The sequence below is a fragment of the Monopterus albus genome, unplaced genomic scaffold (assembly GCF_001952655.1).
Source record: "Monopterus albus unplaced genomic scaffold, M_albus_1.0 scaffold570.1, whole genome shotgun sequence".
Classification (NCBI taxonomy): Eukaryota; Metazoa; Chordata; class Actinopteri; order Synbranchiformes; family Synbranchidae; genus Monopterus; species Monopterus albus.
In genome coordinates, this window is record NW_018128450.1 from 44,108 (window position 1) to 64,023 (window position 19,916).

The 19,916-nt window shown below is 45.1% G+C and overlaps 2 protein-coding genes across 5 annotated transcripts in view; one reads left to right on the forward strand and one right to left on the reverse strand.

The window, feature by feature from the left end:
- The window catches only part of matn4 (matrilin 4), a 25,923-nt gene extending 22,484 nt beyond the window's left edge, over positions 1–3,439 (reverse strand). For all 4 annotated transcript variants that reach the window (XM_020588601.1, XM_020588600.1, XM_020588598.1 and 1 more), the window contains exon 1: positions 2,984–3,439. The gene's annotated coding sequence lies outside the window, so the exon portion shown is untranslated. The remainder of the gene's footprint in view (positions 1–2,983) is intronic.
- The window catches only part of rbpjl (recombination signal binding protein for immunoglobulin kappa J region-like), an 18,234-nt gene extending 1,508 nt beyond the window's left edge, over positions 1–16,726 (forward strand). Inside the window, exons 2-12 of the mRNA XM_020588596.1 lie at positions 2,889–3,036; positions 5,581–5,715; positions 6,339–6,409; positions 6,589–6,704; positions 7,876–8,053; positions 8,793–8,930; positions 10,492–10,604; positions 13,582–13,722; positions 13,835–13,990; positions 14,296–14,399; positions 15,758–16,726. Of these exons, the coding sequence (XP_020444252.1) occupies positions 2,889–3,036; positions 5,581–5,715; positions 6,339–6,409; positions 6,589–6,704; positions 7,876–8,053; positions 8,793–8,930; positions 10,492–10,604; positions 13,582–13,722; positions 13,835–13,990; positions 14,296–14,399; positions 15,758–16,055 (1,598 nt within the window). The 3' untranslated portion in view covers positions 16,056–16,726. The remainder of the gene's footprint in view (positions 1–2,888; positions 3,037–5,580; positions 5,716–6,338; positions 6,410–6,588; positions 6,705–7,875; positions 8,054–8,792; positions 8,931–10,491; positions 10,605–13,581; positions 13,723–13,834; positions 13,991–14,295; positions 14,400–15,757) is intronic.
- The last annotated feature ends 3,190 nt before the right edge of the window (positions 16,727–19,916 follow it).

A 19,916-nucleotide genomic window follows, 5' to 3' on the forward strand; every position in this document is an offset into this window, starting at 1 on the left:
TTAACATTGTCATCATCTAACATGCTAGTGCTAGCATTTAGGTCAAAGCACTCTGGGCCTAAATGCAGTGTCACAGAGCTGCTAGCAGGGTTGTACCCTCCTGTTGTCTTATGAACTGCTGCGTATTCTGTATAAACCTGTTTAGTGCTCACTAACTCTTTAACTGATCACAAGCTGTAGATCCAGACTGGGAGATGATTAGAAACATCGTTTTAGGACTGACACAATGCTCAACACTACGTCCTGGTGCAGTAGGGAAACCTTTGTATTTTGATTGGTGAGGACGACCTTCTTCATCCACAGGTGAAAGAGTGAGATGAGGGGAAAAGGAGGAGGCAGGCAGAGGAGGTGAAGAAGTACGAGTTGCATTTACAACATGGCTTCTCTAAGGTTTGATTGGCAGGCTGGACTCGCACTGGGATGAAAACACATCAGCTCTGTGGTTCAGAGATTACACAGCAATGGAAACTGCATGTTCACAAACAATGCAGCACAAAGGTGAAGCATCAAGTCCTTAGACCTGGACCGCCTTATACATGATGTGGTTTGTCCCTGATATGACCCAGATGAGCATCTGCTGACGTAATGACTCCACAGCAGCAGGCGTGCTAGACCTTCATCGTCATGGTTAAAATAGGAGCTGCTTCCTGTGCTCGTGTGTTTTATCAACCCATTCCTTCACATCGACCTCCTCCCTACGCGTCACCTGACTTCTTCCTATGCCACCATTCTAACTACTAGGAGGTCACCTAACAATAAACCTAACTACGGGTCATAAGAAGCTGTTGGAGCTGATAAACACAGCACACACAGAGTCCCAGTGAGGTGCTGGGCCACCACGTGCACCAGAACAGCTCTACCTTGGCACTGACTCTCCAGGTCTCTGAACTCTCCTGGAGGGATGAACACTCCTCTTCTGACACATGTTCCCTCATGTGGTGTTATGATGTTGATGGTGGTGGAGATGCTGTCTAGCACGTTGCTCCAACATCTCCCATAGCTGTTCAACTGGGCTGAGACCTGGTGACTGGGAAGGCCACAGCATCTGGTTCACATCATGGTCATCCTCATCAGACCAGTCAGTGACCCCTGGTGTCCTGTGGACGAGGGGGTTCTGTCGTCCTGGAGAGACCACTCAGTGATTCAGGCTCTTCTTTTAATTTGTTGCTCACCTGTATTTAGTTGTTTTGGGAGGGCAGGTTTGTGAACAGGGTAGGAGATGGACAAAGAGCAGAGCAGACAGCGCAGCAAGGCGGGCGCAGGGCCAGTGGTCGGTTCTGTTGAGTGACAGCTGGATCCCACACTGAGATGAAGACACAGCACCTCTTGTTAGCTGCTGTAGATTGGAACCAGATGTCGACTCTGCTACTGTTTCACTGGCTGTTTTACTGCCTACCTTCCTGTCTGTCTCACTGACTGACTGACTGTTTGCCTGTTTGATTATCTGTCTGTGTAGCTGACTCTGTACCTGTGGCTGCTTTCACAGAGACACGGATCAGGTCAGAGCTAAATGTAAATTAGGACTAAAATAACATGGTTGACACAAATGTTTGCTCCTGGAAGAATCAACACTTATTAGGACATTTTACTGTCAAACTCAGCGACGACGACACAAAACTATATGAAAAAACCTCCAATAGCATAAAACCTCAGAGAAAACAACAAGTACTGCAGAGTGTTTCTGTGGCCAAACAAAGCCACAGTGTCTCCGACAGGTTTCCCCAAACCAAGTTTAACGACCACAAGCTATCAGCCATATTTTACCTCTTTTGTCACTTGGTGCCACTTTTCAGCTGGGAGATGGGGCTTCTGCACAAGATTTATCCTGGGAGCAGGCTGGGTTGGTGTTTACATTTAAAATAAGTTCAGTCTTTATTTCAGTAAAACTGACTCACACCAGAATCAAAGAGTGAAGACTGACCTGACTCTCAAACATGTTTGAGAAACCAGGTGCTGGGCTCACCGACCACCTGACCAACTGCATGTGTGTTCGACTAGTATAACTGTCTCTCTGCTTCTGTCTTTGGCCCTGAACGCTGGGTTTGACACAGCATCACCTCCAGGCAACCAGTGTGAACCCAGACTCCCTCTCTTCCTTTCACTCACTCACATTCATTTATCTGCCTCCTATGTTTCTGACTTTCATGCTCAGTAAAAGTAGAGGACTAAAGCCTGCAGGACACTTTTCTTGATCGCCACCACAACCGTTAAGAAATCAGTGGAAGCCGGACTTTATTGTGGCCCACACTCAGACCAAGTCTCCTTCCCAACAATCCAAACAGTCCTGAGGTTATTTACTATCAACACAACCCCAAAAACCAAAAAGACAAAACTTTAGACTTACAGTTGTAACATTTCTCTGGAAAACGTTTTCAAGTTGAGCATTAAATTAAAGTAATAATCACTTATTGACAGTCAGGGCTGCAGCTCCAATAGTTTTGTCTGTTAAATGTCATAGAATCGTACAAATGCTGATCACAGTCCGAAGGTATCATGTGAAATTATCATTTGTCCGACCAACAGTCTGATTTTAAAGATAATCAGTTTACTATCACTGAAGACAGTTGAGAGCAGGAGAAGCTGAACCAGGTAGGACAATGAGGGCATTATGAAAACCCAGGTTAATGTTCACTGACCTTTTCACTCCTACCAGCGTCCTGTCACACTGAGCAGCTCTAGTTGTGATCTCAGTGATGTGCACTTTAATCCAGCCCCAGTCCTGATGCAGCTGTTACCCTACAAACACTCACTGCTTCTATTAAAATGTCGTTTAAATGGTGCATCATTAGTTTCCCCGTTAATATCTGACCGTTTCTGTTGGACCCGCTACAGACAGCGCCCTTTAACCCCGGTCTAACAGTCTGTCACCTTTCTTCTCGTCCTGCCAGACACATCGATGTACCAGCCAGGACTCTCCCAGGCAGACCCCGCTCTGTTGCACCCCCCTCCGCTGTGCCCCGACCCGGTCAGCTCGCTAACTCACCTGGGGACGCCGCTGTCTGGACACGACGCACCAGGCGCCGGCGGGTGGGACAGGTAAGACCGGGAACCCAGTAGACCAGCAAAAAGTCCCACAGTGTCCCGGGTACAGAAAGGTGAGTATCCCAAACCTTCACGCTCAGAGAAGTCCTCGCTGTGATGTGAGGAATGAGCGCTTGGACGTGAAAATGCGTTCAGGGCGTGGGATCGCTCCGTGACCTTTACTGGGTTTTACTGGTGGAATGAGGCGGTGGGAGGATGGAGCGTAGGTATTAAAATACCAGGAGGAGAAGCATTTGGGAAAGCAGAGACCCCGCCCCCCTCTTTGAAATACGAACAACGGGTGAGGAAATCCGGATTTGCTCAGGAGCTTGGAGAAGTGGTGCGGGCTCGGGGGCATCAAGGGTCAAGGTCTCCTTTAAAACCAGAAAGCAAATTTGTTGTGCAGACAGGAGGCACTTCAAGAAATCACACAAGAGCTTTTAAAGAAGTGAAAACTATGACCTGGCCACTCCAACACACTGGAGCAGTTTCTATCAGACTGTGAACCAGAAGAGCCACAGTGTCTGAGGTCCTGACTCTCTGACCTTTGACCTTTGAATGAATGACACTTTATTACAGACTCAAGTTCCAGGTTCAAAACAAATAAAAGCAATAAAAACTAAACAATAAAAACAGAAAATACATAAAAACGAGAGCACAAGAACCCCCATAAAACTACTGCCCCTTTAAAAGACAGGTATACCAGTGTTTCCTGAGAACAGAAGTAAAACACATGTCACTGTGTGCAACATTAGTCAACAATAAAATGATATGATTTTTTGAACCATTCAGGCGACAAATAAATTTAAACATCAGGTTCTTAAAACAGCGGAAAATGTACTAACTCCAGATGACACGAACCATTCAATGCACCAAATTTCCGTGCCAGTATATTAGCTTGTACATATAACATGCGGCACTGCCGATATATATCCCCGTCATCAGACAAACAATCATTAATGACATGACCCAAATACTTAACTTCACTGCACACAGTTAAAATATTATCAGATAACTTAAAAGAAGGAAATACAAGGGACCTGTCCTCGTTTGTACGGCATATCATAATGACATTTTTGACAGCATTACACTTGACATCTTGACATTCCCCAAAATTTGAGCACACGTTCAAGAGCTGCTGAAGACCTGCTGAGCTGGGACTAAAAATCACAAGGTCGTCTGCATACATTAAATGATTCACAACTTTGTCACCGACCATACATCCTGTTCTGTACATATTTAATTCTTTAGACAGATCATTCATGTAAAAATTAAACAAAATTGGGGACAGCAGACTACCTTGTCTTACGCCGTTACCGGTCTGAAAAGGCGCAGATATACAGTTATCCCATCTAACAGACATAGTCTGGTGGGCATACCAGTATGACAAACATCTCACTATATATTTAGGTACTTGGGCGTCACACAGTTTCTGGAATAATTTCCTGTGATTCACTCGGTCAAAAGCTTTGGAGGCATCTAAGAAGCACATGAATACTGAGGAGTTTTTGCTTTTGTATTTACTGACTAATTCTTTTAGGGCAAATATACACATGTCAGTGCCATGGCTAGTTTTAAACCCAAATTGGTTTGCAGTAGAGCTAATAAGATTGAAGAGGTGAGGAGTCTAATTTAGACTATTGCTGGCAGCCTGGTGACTGACAGCACACACACACACAGCCAGTCACGTGTGACCCCGCGCATCCATCAACTGTGTAGAGATGTAAAGGGTCCGCAGGATCCCCCTCATACATGAGCAAAACAGCCCCAATCTGTCTGATTCATGTGCTGTTGTGTGAGGCTTTTCCCCCAGGCATATTTTTATTAGCCACAGAGGGGCAGACAGGAAACAAGAGAGACAGAAAAGATGACGTGAGACAAAGGTCAGCAACTGGACTTGAACCACCAACATCACACTGCACCTGGGTAGATGGTTCACCACCCTGTAACACCTACCATCAGCCTGTCTTTGGTTTTCGAATACCTTCTCCAAAGCAACTTCCCTCTCATCCATATTTACAGCCCAGATGCCTGTTGAATTGTGCTAACTAACAAACAAACAGCTTGTTGTTACAAGTTTCAGCCACTACCACTGTCTGTAAGCACACATGTTTAAAACAGCTTCATCAGGTTTAGGGAACAATGGTGGTTTGGGTTAAATAACGACTCACTAAAGTAACAACAGTGACTCAAGATTTGAGACAGGAAACAAACAACTGTCTCCTGTTTTGTCTCCACCATCCATCCCAACCTCCTCCCCACCTGGATTCTTTATATGACGTCACTGACAAGAGCTCTTTCACCTGTCCTAACTACACTGGCCACTAGAGGGCGCATAATTATATAGTGTGCACCTTTTGGCCTAGTGCTAGGTGCAGTATTCCCTTCTCAACCATAATTCTAGATGTAATAATAACTGATAATGGGCATTTAACAGGGTGATAACATTCATGTGCCCCTCAGGATGAACTGTAATAACCATTACTTTTCCTCCAGTGACATTATCAGGTTTATCTATGTTCTGGCTGTTAATCACTGACAGAGTTCTTGTCCATTCAGGAGAAAGAACCTGTGTTTCCAAGGTTGTCAGTTACTGGGAGCAACCAGGGAACCAGGAAGGGACGCTCACGCAGACCAGAGCATTATCATCCTGCACGCCAGGGTGGCCCAGAAGTCCTATGGCAACGAGAAGAGGTGACGCTCCTCTGGAGGAACAGTCGGCTGAATAAACACGCAGCCAAAGCACAGATAGTCATAAAGTCTGCCCCGCTGCCTGTTCAGCTCTTTCAATGTAGTGGGCAGTAAGCTGCTATTAGGGCTGCAGCTAACAGTTACTTTTAATAGTAGCTTGTTTCTCACTTAATTCATTGATTATTTGATCTATAGGAAACTAATTAGCGATGAATTTCCTGAAGCTCACCTTGACATGTACAGGTTGCTTGTTTTTTCCAAACCCAACCATGTTTAATTTACCAACACATAAAGTAAAGCAATGTGTCCTCACATATTTTAAACTGAATCAGGGTAATGTTGGACATTTGTACTTAAACAGTTGTTGATTATTAAGCTTGCTGATCAATTTTCTGTTGATCAGCTCAATGATTATTCATCTACTCGTTTCATGTCTAGCTGATATTCAGTATATAACAGCATCTGAATCATTTGCCTTTTCTGTAACGTCCAGCAACCTGCTTTTAACAGCTAATACATGTGACAGATTTTGATCATCTGTGTTTTTAATGAAAAGTCCAGAAAGGTTGATCAGAACAGCCTTTTTAATTCTGCAGTTTAAATCTGCACTGTAACATCACCGGCAGGTTCTTCTGCCCTCCTCCTTGTGTAAACATCAGCGGCCATGGTTGGAGAGTCATGCAGGACCATCTGAAAGGTGAAGAGAGAAGCATAGTCAAAAGACAAGAATCAAAACTCAACAAGCACAAACCACTGCTCAGCTCATGAGCTCATCTCTGTTCCTTTCTCTCTTGTTTTCTTTTCTTCCTCCTGTTTTATTGTTGTTCTTTCTTCTCCTTCTCCCATCACCTGTCTCCTCATGTTGTCTCTCTCTAGCGTCCGGTTATGGAGACTCCATGCATCGACTGTGTGGCTACATGTGTCTGGACAGCTCCAGTCAGTCTCAGGCCGACGCGTACAAATTGATTTTCGACGAACAACCAGACTCTGGGGTGAGAAACTGTGGAGAACAGATTTATCAGACCTGATGCTGTGGACGGACTTTTCTACTGTTTGCTGAGCTGTTTCCCTCGACACAGACCTCAGTCAGTCCAATGACAGAAACATCGTGTTCAGTTTAAACTGGCTAAACTGTCCTCTAAGGTTCTGTCCAAGCAGCAGGATGTCCACAGTACATACGTCCATAATCCTTCTCATAGCCCCAGGTAGTGGATAAAAGCAGATTGCTAATAAAATGGTCATAGCTTTGTAGAATGTAACGGTTATAATTATCACACTTTATCAGCACAAACCAATATTAAATGATTCACTTTGAAAACAAACGTTATTGATAAAAGATCTTTTCATTGCTCCAACTTTCTGCTCCCACCTCTGGTTGGTCTGAGGGTTTTCAGCAGCTACAGAAGGGCAAAACTGTCCACCACGATGCTCCACCAGAAGGAATGTGCTTCAAGCAAAGTGCCTGTTGAATGGATGAACAGTGTCTGAATCTCCCTCGACATCTCACTGACAGCAGTATTGGCAGGGGGCTTCCAAAGCTGTTCAACCATCCAACAGACACTTGACAGAGTACCGGTACCTTGCATCTTCACATCCAGTTCTCAGAAAGATTCTTCTAAACAGTTTATTTTGACTGACCGTGACGACTGATTGCCACGTGTGTGTGACCCGAATGAGATGTACCAGTAAATAAAAGCAAGCTCTTAAGAGACACTGCCGTTTATAACATTGTGGTCCTAAAATTAAAAGTCACCCTTTATTCTCCCAAAGGCTTTACTTCTACAACCAGACCAGTGCTAGTAATAAATCTGAACAAAGCTTTGCTTCATGTTGATTAGTGGTCTCAAAGCCGAATGTCCAGCTGTGGATGAGCGAGTGATGATCAGCCCTGTGGGTTTTCATACTGACAAGCATTGACTTGACAAACAGCTACGTCTGACAGGGAAACAGCTCCGCTGTAAACACACTGTGTGCGTCTTTAGCTCTCTCATTTATTTACTGAGACAAAACACAAGAAACAGACGCCCTGCATCAGTTTATGTTCCAGAAGACTTTTCATCTTCTGCCTGTTCAGTGCATCTTGGATTAAACACTGTAAATGTGCTACAGTTGTGCTCAGTGCCGCCCTGCTCCCTGTCCCAGCCTCTGCCTCTGTCTCTGCAGAAAATGTTTGCCTGCGCCAAGTCCCTGTTCATCTCTGATCAGGACAAGAGGAAGCACTTCCGCCTGTTGCTGCAGCTCTTCCTGGGCAGCCGACAGGAAGTGGGGTCCTTCCAGAGCAGAATGATCAAAGTCATCTCCAAACCCTCGCAGAAGAGGCAGTCGATGAAAAATGCAGACTGTGAGTCACATTTACAAACATTTTTAAATTCTCTGCCTTTTTGTTCAATTCAACAAAACAGTTTTTACACTGAGTTTAAATCAGTGAGGAAGAATAAAATATAAACATTTTAATTTAAGATTGGTCATTTATGTGCTGTTTTTGTGTTGGACACGGCTACAAATACACAAACTATCGCGTACACACTTTAGTGTTTCAGTCATTTTAGTAAATGATGTTTTGTAAAGAGTCTTATGCCTCAGTAGTTTGCCTGTGCTGTGACAAACTACTTTAGTTTCTAACATCCTACATATTGTACAAGAGTCTGGACCCAGGTTTGACTGACTGTCGGTGGCATCATACGATGATTCCCTGTACTGTCACAGCAGGGCCCTGGGTCAGTCATATCACATCCTGACAGCTGAGGTGTTGGATCAGGTGATGTCAGATCCTTCAGGTTTCTGTGGGAGACTGATGCTTCATCTGTCTGCTCAGGACCACCGTCGTGACATGTCTGTCTCTGGTCACTGTGAGGACTCGTTGGGCTGTTTGAGGGTTCAGACCTGGTTTTAGGACTCACGTTAGAATCAGGTTTAGGTTAGGTTCAGAGTAAGGGACTAAGGGATGCATTAATGCATCGGTCTGGGTCCTCACAGTGATACCTTAACCAATAAATGTCTGCAGGCACAAAGTTGCTGCTGTAAGTTCCTTTGCTGTGTTGTACAGTGAGACTGTGCTTCTCTTTGTGTTTGTGTTTCAGTGTGCATCTCTTCGTGCTCCAGAGTAGCTTTGTTCAACCGCTTACGCTCACAGACAGTCAGCACACGTTACCTCTCTGTGGACAGAGGAGCCTTCGTAGCCAGCGCCAGACAGTGGACAGCCTTCACCATCACCATGGGTAAATGTGTGTGAGCTGTGTGTTTACTGCATGTGCACAGTGTCATGCACAGATGTATGCCTCATGTACTGTGAAGGTCATTTTGTGTCAGTCTCTGCCTGGTTTGACTTTCATCAGAAACGGAGGTTCAAAAATGTTTAATACAGTCGAGTTTCCCATAAAATACATCTTTTCCAAGCCATGAGCAGCACAGCTGTTGGGGGGCCGGGGTCGACCGGACGGTTGGTCGACCTCTTTGGTCTCTCTGACTACTGGACGGGTGGAGATGAAAAGTTCATGATCCCCAGAGGATGAACCCTACTGAGTATGCTGATCCACTCATATTTCCCCAACACTTCTAAAAAGCTGACACCTGCCACTTCCTGTGAAATGTGTCGACAACTATTTGATGTAATGCCATGAACTTTAGTATGACATTCAGGTTCCTCTCAGGATGAACTGTAACTTTGACCGTCTGACTTTTCATCTAGCACCATCACCATGTTAACATTTTATTTATCTAGTACTTTGGCTCAAATAACTGTAAAACTAATGACGTTCCCATCAGCTTCAGTTTAAGTGTATTTTTAGCACAAACATAGTGCAGATGTTAGCATGCTAACATGCTAAACAGCCACTGTGGCTACGTCCAGCCTCCACAGAGCTGCTGCTGTGGACTGTTTTTAGTTCCTTATGTGAATGATTTGAAATGCATTACATTCACAGTTAGTAAAAAAAAATCACGTTATGGTCTGTTTATTAACCCAAAGGACAAATGAAGAAGCAAACTGTCTCTTCTTCTTCTTCTTTCGGCTGTTCCTGTTAGGGGTCGCCACAGCGAATCATCTGTTTCCACCTAACTCTATCCTCAGCATCCTCTACTCTCGCCCCAATAAACGGTCTCTAATTGGGTGAATTTCTTACAATATAAATGAGCTTTATTACCTGTCTCCTACACATATTGTTACAATCAGACATTATGAACCTTGTGATAGAGTGGAGACGGTTGGGACAGACTCCAGCCTTGTAACAGGAGAGGATAAATAGACGGTGGGTTAAAGCCAGGTCATTTCAACTGTGAACATGGTAGTCATCAATCTGTCGTCTCTACCTCTGTAACCAGACATGTGGAGATGGTGACGTCACTGTACCCCTGGTGCACGAGACTTTGTCAAAGACTGAGAATCCTGGACGACCAGTGGCCGTCACCAGGCGGCCTCTCTCACCACTCGGCCACCCTCCATAAATACAGTCACTGTGCAAGTGGTTTTCCACCGGCGTCCCCCTCACACACGTCTGAAGAAGCCTGTCTAAAGATCTGCGAGGCTGTGTATTTGGCACAGTGCCCACCGTGCACAGACCTCCCACCACCAAGACCTGAGCCTCAGTCACTGTGTTCTCTCTGTCCTCTCTACTACAAACCACACACACTTTATTTTTGTCTGAATTCATCTTATTCACCAAAAAATGATGTGAAACCAACTTTACTGAGTCTGACAACTTTCTGTGGAGAGATCCACACTACAAACTGTTACAGTGGAAATACATCTGTTAATATTCACACATGGGTTTGTGTTTGTAGTGGAGGAGCAGCGTGCCGACCGAGGCGACTTTGTGCTGAGTGAAGGCTTCATCTGTTATGGTTGTGTGGTCCAGTTGGTGTGTACCGAGTCCGAAGTAGCTCTGCCACCCATGGTAACACACACACACACTCTGCAGTCTACGCTGTGTTATATTCACTACATAGTATTGTGTGCATACATGTTGTATGTACAGTACATGTACAGTATATGCTCACACACTGACCACCGAGCTGCTAACAGCGCCATCACTGCCTGTTCACACTAGTTCAGACTTGATAATGTGTGAACAGGCAGTGTAAAACTCCATTCTCCAGTGATAAGAATCATGTTACTCTCAACGATGTCTGAGCCGTGTTCGTCCTTTCAGACTTTTTAAGCCGTGGTCAGATGATCTTTCCAGTCTGAAGTAGATCTCAGTAGCTGTTGTGGGTTGCCATGAAATTCATGTTTCCTTCAGGATCAGTTTTAATAACTTTGATGATCCTCTGACTTTTCATCTGGTGCCATCATCAGGTCAGAATTTCAGTTTAGAAGACCTGCTGCTTTACTGAGGACGTACGATCCGACCACAGAGGACTAGTGTAATGTTGACTGGGATTCATCAGAACGGGAACAGAAATCCTGTGATATCGGTTAATCCAGCAGCACTGACGCAGGAAAGGGATTTTCCCAATCAAAAGTAAAACAACTTGTGCTGCTGCTGAGACCTTTAATCAGAAACAAGCCATGTATGTCTGTGTGTGACCACATGAGAGTGAAACGCTGCTCACAGCTTTAGGAATAATCCCAGCTCCGGTCCTGTGTTTCTTACAGGTGTGTGTCTGTGCAGCTGCTAATCCCACAAATGCTACTACTGTTGAACCCTCGTCCACTTTAACACCTAGACAAAGTTCCCAGCGGCCCCCCTCACATTTTGCTGAGCAGACCTTTCCTCTGCACCCTCAGCAGTTTGATGGTAGATCTGCACACTCTGTGCATGTTTCTCGCTGCTTGATTTGTTTGAAGACGTTTTCCTTGACTGACGAGCAGCTTAGTTCTCTTGTTTGGTTGTGGTCGATGTTCAGGGACTGAGGAGGTGGTGGTGGATGTACAGACCGAACGGTTCAGCTGGATCAGCAGCTGAGCAGAGACTTAAATACAGGGTGTGTGGTGCAGTACAGGATGTGTCGGAGCGTGGCCACGTTTAGGTTGCGGCACAAGGCCTGGAAACACCAGCACTATTTCACTGAGACCACCTGGCTGATCTCTACCTCAGACAGCAGTGTTAGCTTCCTCAGTGTTGACCTTAAACAACTTGAAGCTTTGTTCTTGTAGAAAGTCACACCATGACATTCAGTTTTCCTTTGTTTTTAATCTTTGTTGTTGCCGTCAGGACCTCGAGAAGTTGTGTTACACTGTCAGTAGTTTGTCAGTCAGACGCAGCTCTGATGAAAATAAACTTCATTCCTACTGTATTCTTACATTCTTACAGTATGTTGCATGTTTCTTAGAAGGAAGATACACGTCTTGGCATGTAATGAGTTAATGTAGCAGTCACTTTGCATACATTTTTAATTTGGTTGGTGGTGCAAGTGCAGACTTGGTGCAGTGAGTCCTGTTGTTAAGAGACTGAAGGTTTTTCAAAGTTTTTCAGGCCCAATAAATGACTCCACTTAGCTGAATGTGTAACGTGTACAGTGTAGAACTGTAATGTCCTGATTCCTGCGGTGAACCTTCACTGGATGTTGTAGCCATATCCCTCCTCGTTTCTTGTCTTCATATTCCATCCTTTAATCTGAACAAAAAACACCTGAAACATCCCTGTAACAGCAGATTGGCCCTTTAAACCATGTTCCTGTCTCAGTATCTCAGAAACTTCATGGATTGGCATTAAAGTTTGGACATTCATGAACGTTTTCCTTGACTGACGAGCAGCTTAGTTCTCTTGTTTGGTTGTGGTCGATGTTCAGGGACTGAGGAGGTGGTGGTGGATATACAGACCGAACGGTTCAGCTGGATCAGCAGCTGAGCAGAGACTTAAATACAGGGTGTGTGGTGCAGTACAGGATGTGTCGGAGCGTGGCCACGTTTAGGTTGCGGCACAAGGCCTGGAAACACCAGCACTATTTCACTGAGACCACCTGGCTGATCTCTACCTCAGACAGCAGTGTTAGATTTGATTTAAAGCTTCCTCAGTGTTGACCTTAAACAACTTGAAGCTTTGTTCTTGTAGAAAGTCACACCATGACATTCAGTTTTCCTTTGTTTTTAATCTTTGTTGTTGCCGTCAGGACCTCGAGAAGTTGTGTTACACTGTCAGTAGTTTGTCAGTCAGACGCAGCTCTGATGAAAATAAACTTCATTCCTACTGTATTCTTACATTCTTACAGTATGTTGCATGTTTCTTAGAAGGAAGATACACGTCTTGGCATGTAATGAGTTAATGTAGCAGTCACTTTGCATACATTTTTAATTTGGTTGATGGTGCAAGTGCAGACTTGGTGCAGTGAGTCCTGTTGTTAAGAGACTGATGTTTTTTCAAAGTTTTTCAGGCCCAATAAATGACTCCACTTAGCTGAATGTGTAACGTGTACAGTGTAGAACTGTAATGTCCTGATTCCTGCGGTGAACCTTCACTGGATGTTGTAGCCATATCCCTCCTCGTTTCCTGTCTTCGTATTCCATCTTTTAATCCGAACAAAAAGCACCTGAAACATCCCTGTAACAGCAGATTGGCCCTTTAAGCCATGTTCCTGTCTCAGTATCTCAGAAACTTCATGGATTGGCATTAAAGTTTGGACATTCATGATGATTCTCTGACTTTCTCACACCATCATCAGCTTTTTATTTTTATTTGTCTGGTGTTTTGGTTTCTGACCAAACACCTGCAAAATGAATGACAACATATTGTACTTATCAGTTCTTTGTGTTTAGTACCAAACAGTAAATGTTAGCGTAGCGACAGGCTAAACTAAGATTTAACAGGAACAAGCCGACAGTAACGCTTTGCTCTGGACATCCCTGGACCCTAGAGAGCAGCAATAATTGCAGGTTTGTTCCTGAGACCTTTGATGATTGTGTTGTTTCCCTCGTCTTGTTGGTGCCACCAGGTGATTCGTAAGGTGAACAAGCAGCACGCCATCTTAGATGTGGACGAGCCGGTTTCTCAGCTCCACAAATGTGCCTTCCAGTTCAGAGACGATCCACACGCCTACCTGTGTTTGTCCAGTGACACCATCATACAGTACCAGGTCAGGCAGCCTCGCTCTCTGCCTCTGTCTGTCCTGTTTCCTCGTCTCCTCATTCTTTCCCGCTGGCAGTAACCGTCTTCCTCTGTCCCCCCCGTCCTTTCCTTCCCTCCAGGCTTCGCCCAGCATCAGAGACCCCAGTAGAGTGGTGCTGAACGACGGAGCCTGTTGGACCATCATCGGGGTGGAAGCAGTAGAGTTCACCTTCAATCAGGGGGTGACCTGCATCCAGACACCAGTCAGTCCGTTTCCAGCCATCACAGGGTTAGAGGTGAGTGTGAGCAGCAGACACGAGAGTCTGTCTGTGTGGTTTCCTGTTTGGTTGTAAATCAAGTTTAGTTTAAAACAGAAGAAGGACAGAAGACAAACAGAAAGCACAGATAAAATTGTTGCTAGGTGAGAAACTAGATCAGAAGTTGAGAGATGAAGCATCAGTCTGACTCCTGCTGTCAGAACCCAACGGCCATCAGCTGAGAGGACTGTCTCCGCCACACACTTACAAATTTATTGCAACAAATAGTTCTGGGATGTGGCCGTGTGGGCAGGGTGGTGATAAACCTGTGTGTGTTGCTGCAGGTGAACGGTGGAGGACATGTTGCCATGCTGGAGATTCACGGAGAAAACTTCAGCCCTCATCTCAAAGTCTGGTTTGGACACAGCGAAGCCGAGACCATGTTTAAGTGAGTTAACAGACAGCGTGCGAGAGCAGAAGAGGAGATGTGGTATAGTGAACAGAGTGTGGACAGGTAAAATGGAGAGAGACAAACAGGAAGGAAGAGAATTGGTCGATCAGTGAGAAGGTTCATAGGGAGATGAAAAGGAGAAAGGACGGAGCTCATCACCTGTTATATCTGTTCACTAAATACGTAGCTGCAGCCGTTCGCTTAGTACAAAGACTGGAAACTGAAAAACAGCTGCTCCGTTACTGTGGTGCACTGTCTCATTTAAACTGTACACAAACCAGAGTGGAGAAAGGCTGTCCCTCTGCTTTTATTTTATTTAGTTATCTACCTGTATGAAAGTGTCTTTATTAACTTCCAAGCCCCTACTCCATGTTGGCAGATAAGCAGGAGGTTTAGTTTTATATTCGGTCAGTTGTCCCAGTCTTCATAGTGTAAGTTCCAGGTTTTGAAGATCAAACCTTTGTCCTGCTGTGGCTTCATATTTACTGTACTGACACCAGTGTTTCTCAGACTGTGGAATATTTTCCTAAAATGTGTTTTTGACCTTTGACCTTGTTCCTTTTTCATTTCTTTGTTCTGTTTTGTGTTTGATTCATTTTGAGAAAAACTCATTTGTTCAGGTCAAGACTCAGAGGAGAAGATGGGCAGTTTCATTTTCATGTTTGGCTTAAAATCTTTACCTGTATTCATCCGTTTTGAGAGGCCAGGCCAAGACTGGAGCTACGACGTACAAAGGGGCTTATGTGAAACTGAGCCCTCACCAGGAACAATCCTCTCTCTAGCTCCTGTGTGCCACTCTGTGACTCACCGAGGGGCAGAAACTTCCCCTCACAGAATCTCATGTGACGCACAGTGAGGAAAAACAGCCCCTCTGGTGTCAGAGTCCAGCTCGGAGCCCACACCTGAAGCACTGAGGTCTCATCAGTCAGGGTCTGTGATGGAGCGCGGCTCGCCACGAGCCTCTGCAAATATTCCTGCCACCAGCAGCGGCTGTGCGGCACAGAGGAAGCCCCTGTTCCTACAACACAATGTGCTGGTTGTGCAAGAACCTGCAGCAAGTCACGAACATGATCCCCCACTGCCAGAGCTCCAGGATGGGGCTGAATGAAGGGCCCTCCAACATGTCTGCTGGGCACCAGCGTCTCATATCAGCCTTGGATTCCTGTTTAGTCTGGTGCATTATCTTGTAATCGTCAACGTTAACGGGTTAATTTTCAGTTAGACTTTAAAATTCACTGGTTTATTTGTAGTGAAGCAGATAACCAAACTTTAAAGCTGTGATGCTGCCGGTCTGATCTGGACCTGGCCCAGCTGATGAAAGTTGATGTCCCACTCTCGTCTTGTTTCTTCCTCAGGTCTCCCAAGTCTCTCCTCTGTGTCGTTCCTGACGTCTCCATCTTCAGTGATAGCTGGCGCTGTCTGCGTCGTATCATCACCGTCCCACTGTCCCTCGTCCGACTGGACGGTCTGATTTATCGCACACCCTTCAGTTTCACCTACAGCCCTGAGCTCCAGCCGCCTCCGTCTACCCGAGCAGCAGCAGGAGGCATGAGAGAAGCAGGGATGGACAGAGAGCAGGAGGACGACGTGCTGTTAGAGACCATCCACCAGGAGTTCACCAGAGCCAACTTCCACTTGTTCATGCAGAGTTAGTTCACGATCGTGGTTCAGCACAGCTGTTGTCATAAAATAACACTTTACTCATCCAACCTGTCTGAACCTGAACCACTGGTTTCCAGGTGTGATGCACCGTCAGCTATAAAGAGCGTGAAGAAGAATGTTGTTTTAGTTTTTCTGTTGTTTCACTGGAGATCGAGTCTCTATGAAAACAGTCTGGGAACACGTGTTTCAACAATACAGAGTAGCTGTCAGCGGCCAGTTTAGAGTCTAAACCGGACCAAACTTTAGACAAAGACTCTTATCACAGAATCACACATGATTCAGTCCTGAATGTAGGAAACAGTGATGCCAGCCTCCTGGATCAGTCTTAACACAAAGGGCTGATGGTGCTGGTTCTTTTCTGATACAAATAATATTCTTATGCTTCTCTTTTACATTAGAAAGTTGTTTCTTCAGACATGACTTATCACAAGAAAGTGTTGTACATGCAGGCATCAATAGACTAAAATATCAACAACAAAGATGATACATTTTCTAAGATTTTATCAAGCAGGCATAGGAATGGTGAAATGTGCATCCTGACCTACACTATCGAAGTTCAACCCCTGGTCCACTCGTCTCCTTCCTCGTCTTCCACAGTGGTACAACAACTTCACACTGTTAACAATATCACTTGTCAATATAAATCAATAAATTGGACCTGTTCACACTGCAGCCTTCTGAATAAGCTGAGTGTATTTCCCAGTGAATGAAACCAGCTCATGAAGAATAATTAACATCTGAGTTCTTCAGAAACACTTGGTCTGTCTAAAAACTCGGAGAACAGAGTCTTTGTTGTTAATTTTCCATGAACAAAGAACATTAGTGTCCCTGACATCTGTCTACAGACACTGTTGGGTCCACTTGTGGTTTGTGAGCCTCTTCATCAGCAGAGCTGGATTCAAGCCCCAGTGCTGCAGACATCGTCGGTCTGAAGGGTCCCTGATGCTGAGATGCTGCTCTGACCTGACCTGTGACGTCCAGGAGGCAGGTAGGCACAAAAATGATGCCTTGTCATTGTTTAAATGAAGTATTTGTTAAAGTTCTGAAGAAAAACTTTGCATTTGTGAGAATATTAGTGCTGATAAAGAGCAACAGCAGAGTGGCACTGACCTATGAAGCCAACTGAGACTTGTACTGTTTGTACAGTGTGATAGGATAAAACAACCAAGAGCAAAAGTAAGCTGTGAATACCTCAAAGGATGTGTAAGGATCTGTAGCGTGATCGGGTACTTGCAGAGACCTGGAGGATGTTTTTCTGGTGTTGTGAGAGAAAGCAGCAGTGAAACTCTGCTTCCCATTTGATCCTTTGAAAACCAGATTCCAACTTAATGTGTGAACAGATGGAAGCTGAAGTGTAATCTGAGTGTGTGTGTGAATGAACAGCACTTTGTTACTTTGCTTTAACTGCAATAAGTCACAGGACAGCACAGGATGGAGGAGATGTGATAGTGGCACGAACACCTTACGTTCTGTTCAGCAGAAACAGTAGAGATGGAATAAAAATCTTACCAGAGAACTAGTTTCACACCTGTAAACGTGACCGATCACTGCATCATAATTTGTGGGATTGTCAGGTTTGAATCTTATTTTAAAAAACTGCCAAGTCGGGAGAAAGTGATCTGAGACCAATGATTCACCTTCACAAAAATAAACTGAGATCTTGTGTTTGTGTTGCACGAACCCACAGACACACAAAATGAAATCTGAAGTGTAGCTGCTCTGCAAACAACAGCTCAGACTGAAGAAAGACCTTCCTCCTATAACGTCTGCACTTATGACAAGGAGCCATGTTAGGAATGAGAAGAATGCCAGGGATGAAAAGATGTGGGTTCATTATAGAGCCGTCACGTGTGTGTGATCATCTCCTGCTTCATTTGGTTGGAACAAAAAGCTTCTGGTTCTGCTTCTGATCACAGACTTAATTAGCCAAAACTGTAAATGATCAAACATACAGAAGGAACAAAGTGTAGAAACGAGTCAGATGAAGTCGGCTTGGTTCTGCTGCCGGACACTGGATTAGCATAAGGATTAACATTGTGTTCACACAGGCTGCATCAGTTGTGCACCAGCAGTCCTCATGATGCGTTCAGGTACAGTATCGCTGTGTAGGTCATCCTAGTTCTAACAGTCAGAGCCCGACACAGTCACTGAAATCACAGTAGAACAAATGAAAATAATCTTCTAGTTTAAAAGGTTGCTTCAGCAGAAGCAGGAGTGAAACAGAAGCCTCTGTGCGGGTAACCCTAACGCTAACCCTAACCCTACCTGTGGAGCTCTGACACTTTAGTTACTGGAGGAGAACATGCAGAGTTCTTTGTGAGCTGGGATTCAAACAAAACAAAAAAGTGAAGGAGTCACTTTTCACTCTGGCTTCACTGTTGCATAATCACCCAGTAACCGGTCCGGCCGACCCTCCACCCAGACTGCAGGACGATGTGAGGACGCGTAGGGAGGCCTTTACCTTCCTCTCATGTGGCTGATGCTCTGAGGGGGGCAGAACAGTGTGTGTCTCTTCCTGTGCTCTTTCTCCCTTCCTCTCCTCTTCCTCATTAACAAAACAAACGTGTGACAGCGGAGGAAGGAGATGGGTGGAAACAGACCAGGCTGTCTCTGGGCTCCTAATCTCTGTCATGTGGGAGAAACTTCAGAGAGATTCTCGTACCCAAAACACTGACGCCCGCCACGGTTTCCCTCCGTCCTGATGAGAAGTCGTATGAAAGAGCCCATTGTTCCGTTCCTGTAAGAAAACACTGTGGTTCTTCATTCAGACCCTCAAACCCCTCCACTGTGTCACATCCAGACAAGAGCGCAGTCACTTTAAACTCTGTGCGACGTCACCACAAAGCACAGACAGTCCGTCATCCTTAAGGGTGAAAGGGTTAAGGTCAGTGCTGTGTTTATGTAAGAGAAGGGTTTTCTAGAATTTACTGTAGGCTTTAGGATAGCACGATTAGAATAACAGTAGAATCCTCAGGGAAAACACCTGTGCACGTGTGTGTGTACGGAGCAGTGTTATACAGGGGCCCGCGACCTTTCTCTTGCAGGTTCATATCCGTCTTCATGTGGTTGAGGGCCCCGTCTCTGGGCCCTTTGTGCCTCACAGTGGGATGAAGGAGCTCGCTGTCCAGCTCTGCCCTGTGTCTCTACTGTCCTCGTCTTCTAAGCCATCACCTCAGCATCAGTGTGATGGACAGGCAGCTGGTGAAGAGAGAAACATGCAGACATGGAGAAAGGAGGAGACAGGAGGCTGTAGTGTAAAGATCATATGGTGAAGTGACAAACATGCAGACATGGAGAAAAGATTAGACAGGAGGCTGTAGTGTAAAGATCATGGTGAGATGAAGGGAGCAGCCACCAGAGCTGAGATGATGACACATAAAGATACTAAACAGAAGCAATGAGAGTAAGAAGAGTCGAAAACTTGAAAATGAAACGTTCAGCATGAAAAGAAGAGTGAAAGGAGCCTAAAAGTCAAAACTGTATTTACAGTGCAATACTTGAGTAAATGTTCCTACTCTCCACCACTGTGTGTGTGTGTGTGTGTGTGTGTGTGTGTGTGTGGCCGTACTGTAGCTGTACATTATGTGTGCACAGACAGTATAACTGTGTATTTATGTGTTTGACTAAATGCACATGAGAGGAGGTTACTCCAGGTACCCAGACGGTCCAGGGTCATATGTGGGCCAAGACAGTGAGCAGAAGGAATTTACGAGCCTCCGCAGACGTGAAACGCCTCGTATCGTGGTGTGAACAGTGGATTACGAGTTTACAGTGGAGGTGTGTTGGCAGAGCAGCTCAGTCAACAGGTGGGTCGGTGGTGCAATGCTCCTCCCACATCTCAGGTCAGTAGAA